This window comes from Sesamum indicum, linkage group LG2 (assembly GCF_000512975.1).
Source record: "Sesamum indicum cultivar Zhongzhi No. 13 linkage group LG2, S_indicum_v1.0, whole genome shotgun sequence".
In the NCBI taxonomy this organism is placed as follows: Eukaryota; Viridiplantae; Streptophyta; class Magnoliopsida; order Lamiales; family Pedaliaceae; genus Sesamum; species Sesamum indicum.
Window position 1 is genome coordinate 7221662 of NC_026146.1, and position 8604 is coordinate 7230265.

The following is an 8604-nucleotide window of genomic DNA, read 5'->3' on the forward strand; positions in this document are numbered from 1 at the left end:
CCCCCCCCCCCCCCGCCACATCAGCAAAAGCCCCAAATTGAAACCCTAATTTATGTCCAGGTAGGCAATTTCCGACGAATTTGCAAAATTCGGTTGCCGGAGTCCTTTAATCGCAAAAAAAAAATTAATTTTGGGATTCTATTTGCTACACCCTTAACTACAGTCCCTGAAATGCTACCGTCCCCCCCTAATATACGGGGCAGTAAATGCAATTTAGCCTTTTCACCATTATAAAGGTAGTTTAGTAACAAAAAGATATGTTTAACCTGTAATTAGTTAGTAATAAATCAATTTAGGGATATCAATTTACATTAATTTTTTTTTAATAAATATTAGTAAATTTAGTGAATTTTGAATGCACGAAGGAATCTACTTACTATTAAAATTATTGTGTTTCCTATAATATATTTAATGCTATTCTTAAAATTAGCACTCAATATTTTATTAATGATATTATTTTTTAACTTAAGTGTGCTTTAGACAAGCTTAGCTACATCGCATTTGTACTTAACGGCTTTTCTTTTTTTTTTTCGTTATTTACAAAAAACAAATTGGATGAATTCGATTTACTATATAGAACCTTATATTATTCATATATTTACAAATTATCCACTATCAAAATATTCTAAATAGAATATAGCCCTATGATCCATAAAAGTTCAATTACTTACAACAATTTAATAATTGAGAATTTTAGGTAAAAGCCCTCCAAAATCGTTGAACAATGATTAGTGATACTCCACGACGAGAATGAATTAATCAATATTAAATGCATCTAACACGTATTACAAAGGTCTGATCAATCATTAGCAGTATGTCAAACAACATGAAGTTAATCTAACTAATTAAAACAACAAAAATATTAGTTGACTGAGGATAACAGAACATGCATGAAACCTTTCAACACGAGAAATAAAACAATGTTAATTGAAACTTCTCTTGTATGAAAAAGCATTACTCAGTGATCTGTCATGTTGGATAGTTAACACTCATGTCTAGTACGTAGGAATCGACAATTAAACATATTCGTATACATGATACATGACTGGTAGATGGACATACATTTTGAGTGAAAAGTCAAACGTTTGATAGCATCCAATCATTGGATCACTGTCTGAAAATCTCACTTCGGTTAGGAAACATTAGTGTGTTTGAATTGAAGGATGTGAAGAAGCAATTATTGATTCCAGGAAAGAGCTTTCACAAACCCAAAACCAAACTCCTATCTAAGTAAATGCACTGCTATATATAGCCCAACCAAACTCCATACATGACCACAACTCACAAACATCTAAAGTCTCAATTACAAACACCATCGAGAGCAAGGAAAAACAAAAAAAACCACCCATGGCGACAACCCCGACTCTCATTCTTGTTCCTCTTCTCCATTACCTCCTCATACAACTACTCTTGCTGCCATACCAGCAACACGTTCTCACACTCGCTGCACCTGGCGGTGGCAAGTGGAACCTCCTCCTCTCCAACATAGGCGTCTCCGCCATGCACATGCAGCTCCTCAATACAGATCGTGTTATCATTTTCGACCGTACAGATTTTGGACCCTCCAATATATCTCTCCCCAATAACCAATGCCGCAATGACCCCAATGACCTAACCCTTAAAGTTGATTGCACTGCTCATTCCGTTGAGTATGATGTAGCTTCCAACTCCATCCGACCTCTCAACGTGCTCACTGATGTCTGGTGCTCCTCCGGCTCCGCCATGCCAGATGGCTCTTTAATGCAAACTGGTGGGTTCAATGACGGCGACCGCAACGTTAGAGTTTACAAACCGTGTAGTGATGATTCTTGTGACTGGCAAGAATTTGATGTTGCTCTTAGACAGAGAAGGTGGTATGCCACCAATCATATTCTGCCAGATGGTAGGCAAATTATTGTTGGTGGTCGTGGGCAATTCAGTTATGAATTTTACCCTAAGAAAGCTGGAGCAGATCAATCATATAATCTGCCATTCCTTTCGCAGACTAATGACCCACGAATTGAGAACAATTTGTACCCATTTGTTTTCTTGAACACGGATGGGAATTTATTCATTTTCGCCAACAATCGAGCTATCTTGTTTGATTATGTTAATGGGCTGGTGGTGAGAAACTACCCAACAATCCCAGGTGGGGATCCGAGAAGTTATCCTAGTTCGGGATCTGCAGTTTTGCTTCCACTTAGGGACTTGCAAGGTGGAGCGAATGTTACAGCTGAAGTATTGGTCTGTGGTGGTGCACCAAAAGGATCTTTTACTAGTGCAAATAATGGAAACTTTGTTGGGGCCCTTAACTCCTGCGGGAGGATTCGAATAAGTGACCCAAATCCACAGTGGGTCATGGAGACCATGCCCTTGGCTCGAGTCATGGGTGACATGGTGTTGCTACCAAATGGCAATATACTCATCATCAACGGGGCATCCTCAGGTACTGCTGGGTGGGATTTAGGACGTAACCCAGTATTTACACCAGTCATTTACCGACCCAATAACCCTGTTGGATTGAGATTTGAAGCCCAAAATTCGAGTTCAATTCCTCGAATGTACCACTCAACTGCGATCTTATTACGTGATGGCCGTATTCTTGTTAGTGGAAGCAATCCCCATGCATACTATAATTTCACGGGGGTTGTTTTTCCAACTGATTTGACGATGGAAGCATTTTCACCTGACTATTTGGATCCACGTTTGATACGTGTGCGTCCTATGATTGTCTCACCTGCTTCACATTCTCAAATCGGATATGGGCAGCAACTTGTTATTAATTTCAAAGCTCAAGGCAGAATAAACAGAGGTTTTATCACAGTGACAATGGTTGCACCACCATTTACTACACACTCATTTTCAATGAACCAAAGACTATTGGTTCTTACTAATAGCACTGGGATCAGCGCTAGTGTGACATCTCTTGGGGGATCAAATTATCAAGTTCGGGTCATGACACCGGGTTCAAATATTCTTGCTCCACCCGGATACTATCTTCTATTTGTGGTTTATCGTGAAGTTCCTAGCCAAGGCATTTGGGTCCAAATCAAGTAGGAAAAGGGGTTCAACTATACATGTAACTAAAGTTAATGCTGCATTTTGTATACACCATTCTATTTGAAACTTCAAACATGATTTTGTCTTTGTATTTTGTCATTGTATCTCAAGGCTTCTTTTAATTATGTGATGAGGTCTAACAGCAAGTGCATTGTTTATCATGTAGCAGTCATTACCGAGGTACTAAAGTGATTACTAAATTTACCACCTCTATGAAAGGGACTATTCAAGTTTTTTTGCTAGAGGTCTCAAACTCACTAGAGATGATTAGAACAACTTTTAATCGAATAGATACTCAATCGAAGGTTTCAACCTCTTGAAACTAGTTGAAAGATTCAAAGCACATGTGTGTGCTAGTGTGTGTATTTGGATGAGAGACAGAGAGCGATAAGATGGGAGAGTTCCTAGCATACAAGGCAAAAAATATCAGACACCACTTATTATAACATCTTGCATGTATGGAGAAAATTGTAATTTTACTATTTAGAGGGTGACATTTTTAGTCCTATATAATTTGATTTTTGCAATTTAGTCCAATAATTTTATAATTTCGGGAATTCTAGTCTTACAAATAAATTCATACTGGACCAAGAATGCAATTTACGTGCAATTTTAGTCTTGTAAATAAATTCATACAGGACCAAAAATGTCAACTCTACTAAGTTATAGGACTAAAAATGTTAACGTCTTATAAGTTACAGGATTAAAATTGTAATTTTTTATTGAATCATGTACAATAAAGAATGAAAATTGCCAATTTTTTAAAATTACATGACTAAATTGCAAAAACCATGGAGTACTTGGAGGAGTAGGAGTGCAAACTTACGCAACAAAAATTCTTGCTGCCAGACCAGAGCAAGGACGCTGGCTTGAGACCTCTCGGGACGCTCTCCCAGATAATGAAAATAAAAATTTATCCATTAGATTAAAAAAAATACAACAAAATATAGGAAATTATTGGGGAAAAAAAAGAGAAAACAAAAATAGATATAGAAATTGAGAAGAGGGGGATAGGAAGTTGAGAAGGGAAAGAAAAATAAAAACAAATAATATAATTAAAAAATTGATCGATAAAAAAAAAAGAAATAAAAGCATCAAAAGGATACTCTGATTTAATTTAATAGTAAAGTATAAATAGATAGAAGTATTTTATGTTGTTTGACATACTGCTAATGATTGATTAAACCGTTTTAATACGAGTTAGAAGTACTAATTTAATATTGATTTATTCATTCTCCTCGTAGAATATCTGCTAATCATTGTTCTATACCATGACTGTTCAACGACTTTGGGTGAATGTTACCTAAAAATCTCGATAATTCTATTTCTTTTGCCTGACCAAATTTCATCCAATCTTGCAGCCCTATAGTCGATTGAGAGCTGACTCTCTACATCTTTTCGATAAAAGAAAATTATTCAATTCATTATTAGAAATTATGTCAAAATTGTAAGAAAAATTAAAAAAGAGAGTGAATTACGGACTAATTTAACATGGAATAAATTCTTTTTTAAGTTTTTGTGATATCAAACTTTTTTAAGGAAAAAAAATTATAAGCTCAAAAAAATGTTAGAAGCTTATAAGTTCATTGTAAAAAAGTAAAGTTTCTAACTTATTTTAAGGTTTTAAAAAAATTCTTTAAATACATTATAAATCTGTTGTTACTACATCTTATAAACACCGTCACCTTATTTTATTCAAATACTAATTTGTTTTTAAAATAAGGTTTTTAAGCTTTAAATTTGGTAATCACTTTAGTACCCAGGTAATGACTACAACACGATAAACAGTACAGTGTGATTACACCTCATCAAATAATTAAAAGAAGCCCTAAGATACATCAACAAACTAGGAAGAGAAAATCATGTTTGAAGTTTCAAATAGAATGGTGTATACAAAATGCAGCATTAACGTTAGTTACATATATAGTTGAACCCCTTTTCCTACTTGATTTGGACCCAAATGCCTTGACTAGGAACTTCTCGATAAACCACAAATAGAAGATAGTATCCAGGTGGAGCAAGAATATTTGAACTTGGTGTCCTGACCCGAACTTGATAATTTGATCCCCCAAGAGATGTCACACTAGCGCTGATCCCAGTGCTATTAGTAAGAACCAATAGTCTTTGGTTCATTGAAAATGAGTGTGTAGTAAATGGTGGTGCGACCATTGTCACTGTGATAAAACCTCTGTTTATTCTGCCTTGAGCTTTGAAATTAATAACAAGTTGTTGCCCATATCCAATTTGAGAATGTGAAGCAGGTGAGACAATCATAGGACGCACACGTATCAAACGTGAATCCAAATAGTCAGGTGAAAATGCTTCTATCGTCAAATCAGTAGGAAAAACAACCCCCGTGAAATTATAGTATGCATGGGGATTGCTTCCACTAACAAGAATACGGCCATCACGCAATAAGATCGCAGTTGAGTGGTACATTCGAGGAATTGAACTCGAATTTTGGGCTTCAAATCTCAATCCAACAGGGTTATTGGGTCGGTAAATGACTGGTGTCAATACTGGATTACGTCCGAAATCCCACCCAGCAGTACCTGAGGATGCCCCGTTGATTATGAGTATATTGCCATTTGGTAGCAACACCATGTCACCCATGACTCGAGCCAAGGGCATGGTCTCCATGGCCCACTGTGGATTTGGGTCACTTATTCGAATCCTCCCGCAGGTGTTAAGGGCCCCAACAAAGTTTCCATTATTTGCACTAGTAAAAGATCCTTTTGGTGCACCACCACAGACCAAAACTTCAGCGGTAACATTTGCTCCACCTTGCAAGTCCCTAAGTGGAAGCAAAACTGCAGATCCTGAACTAGGATAACTTCTCGGATCCCCACCTGGGATTGTTGGGTAGTTTCTCACCACCAGCCCATTAACATAATCAAACAAGATAGCTCGATTGTTGGCGAAAATGAATAAATTCCCATCCGTGTTCAAGAAAACAAATGGGTACAAATTGTTCTCAATTCGTGGGTCATTAGTCTGCGAAAGGAATGGCAGATTATATGATTGATCTGCTCCAGCTTTCTTAGGGTAAAATTCATAACTGAATTGCCCACGACCACCAACAATAATTTGCCTACCATCTGGCAGAATATGATTGGTGGCATACCACCTTCTCTGTCTAAGAGCAACATCAAATTCTTGCCAATCACAAGAATCATCGCTACATGGTTTGTAAACTCTAACGTTGCGGTCGCCGTCATTGAACCCACCAGTTTGCATTAAAGAGCCATCTGGCATGGCGGAGCCGGAGGAGCACCAGACATCAGTGAGCACGTTGAGAGGTCGGATGGAGTTGGAAGCTACATCATACTCAACGGAATGAGCAGTGCAATCAACTTTAAGGGTTAGGTCATTGGGGTCATTGCGGCATTGGTTATTGGGGAGAGATATATTGGAGGGTCCAAAATCTGTACGGTCGAAAATGATAACACGATCTGTATTGAGGAGCTGCATGTGCATGGCGGAGACGCCTATGTTGGAGAGGAGGAGGTTCCACTTGCCACCGCCAGGTGCAGCGAGTGTGAGAACGTGTTGCTGGTATGGCAGCAAGAGTAGTTGTATGAGGAGGTAATGGAGAAGAGGAACAAGAATGAGAGTCGGGGTTGTCGCCATGGGTGGGTTTTTTTGTTTGTCCTTGCTCTCGACGGTGTTTAGATGTTTGTGAGTTGTGGTCATGTATGGAGTTTGGTTGGGCTATATATAGTAGTGCATTTGCTTAGATAGGAGTTTGGTTTTGGGTTTGTGAAAGCTCTTTCCTGGAATCAATAATTGCTTCTTCACATCCTTCAATTCAAACACACTAATGTTTCCTAACCGAAGTGAGATTTTCAGACAGTGATCCAATGATTGGATGCTATCAAACGTTTGACTTTTCACTTCAAAATGTATGTCCATCTACCATTCATGCATCATGTATATGAATATGTTTAATTGTCGATTCCTACGTACTAGACATGAGTGTGAACTATCCAACATGACAGATCACTGAGTGATGCTTTTTCATACAAGAGAAGCTTCAATTAACATAGTTTTATTTCTCGTGTTGAAAGGTTTCATGCATATTCTGTTATCCTCAGTTAACTTATATTGTTTTGTTTTAATTAGGTAGATTAACTTCATGTTGTTTGACATAATGCTAATGATTGATTAGACCGTTTTAATACGTGTTAGATGCATTTAATATTGATTAATTCATTCTCGTCGTGGAATATCTGCTAATCATTGTTCAACGATTTTGGAGGGCTGTTACCTAAAATTCTCGATTATTAAATGCTGTAAGTAATGGAACTTTTATGGATCATAGTGCTATATTTTATTTAGAAGGTATTTGGGTAAATTCACTCAAAAGTTTTTATAAATTTATACATTTTTTTTATAATTTAAGGTATAAGATCTTATCAATGCAATGAAGAAATCTGAACGTGAATGTGAATCCTATTACACAAAGAATTTAGTAACCTACTTCACATAAAATTAATTAAGCAATGTGAATGTGAATAAGAGTCCTGTAACATGATTAAAAAAATGCAATTTTAGTCATGTAATTTACGAGGTTGGCATTTTGGATCTGCACGAATAGATTTTTTTGCAATTTTAATCTTGTAACTTTAAAAATTTGACGATTTTCATTGTTTTGGTTGGAAAATTGTATGCCACTTGCACATGACCTTATTAAATTATAATTGTATGGTTTTGTAACTTGGGGGTGTTGACATTTTAGTCCTATAACTTAGGGGAGTTAATATTTTTTTTTTTCGGTAAAGGTAAATTGCATTAAGAAAAATCGTAATGTACAGTTATATGGTTGATGTTCTGTGCCATGAAATTTGTCATAATCTATACAATGCTATCGTACTAATTTTATTCGGCAATTCTGCACTAAGTATACATAATCGAATTTCGTCTAGAATAATCTTAGGCATTGCCTACGGGTCTCGATCTAATTGCTGAAATTTCCTCCTATTGCACTCCTGCCAAATGTGATATACTAGAGATGCTAATAGGTTGCGAGAGGCGGCATTAACCACGTGCTTTCCCCACCACTTTAATTAATTTGTAGTTAATAGTTGATATTTTTATCCTACATTAATTAATTTGTAGGACTCAAATTGCAAGTAAATTGCAGTTCCAGCTAAATTGGTTAGAAAAGAACTAAAATTGCCAAAAGAATCATAAATTTACAGGACTAATTGCGAAAAATCAATTTATACAAGGTTAAAGACGTCATTCCTTTAAGTTACAGTATTAAAATTACTATTTTTCAATCACAAAAAGAATTATAACTTGCTTCTCATAAAATTATTTAAGCAGCCTAAACATAGAAGATATTATTATCCTAAAATATAGAATTCTAAAACTCTAAACTTGTTTCGCATGAGGCTTAGCTCACTTGACGAAGTTGAGGCTCCAAGTCATGGGTTTGAACCCCTCATGTGCGTGCTATGTTGTTTCTATTACATGTAGGTGTTGGTTAAATTTAGTTTATTTGATATTATCGATCAAGGTAAGATTGTCGTAATGATCTTTATTAGATATTCGACAAGAATA

The 8604-nt window shown here is 36.4% G+C and overlaps 2 protein-coding genes across 2 annotated transcripts; one reads left to right on the plus strand and one right to left on the minus strand.

Moving 5' to 3' along the window:
• Positions 1279-3177, plus strand: LOC105155525 (aldehyde oxidase GLOX-like). Its single transcript, XM_011071416.2, has one exon. It carries the CDS (start codon positions 1348-1350, stop codon positions 3034-3036), a length of 1689 nt encoding a protein of 562 aa, XP_011069718.1. The 5' UTR covers positions 1279-1347; the 3' UTR covers positions 3037-3177.
• LOC105155557 (aldehyde oxidase GLOX-like) lies at positions 4774-6704 on the minus strand. Its single transcript, XM_011071448.2, has one exon. The coding sequence runs from the start codon at positions 6667-6669 to the stop codon at positions 4981-4983; it is 1689 nt and encodes a 562-aa protein (XP_011069750.1). The 5' UTR covers positions 6670-6704; the 3' UTR covers positions 4774-4980.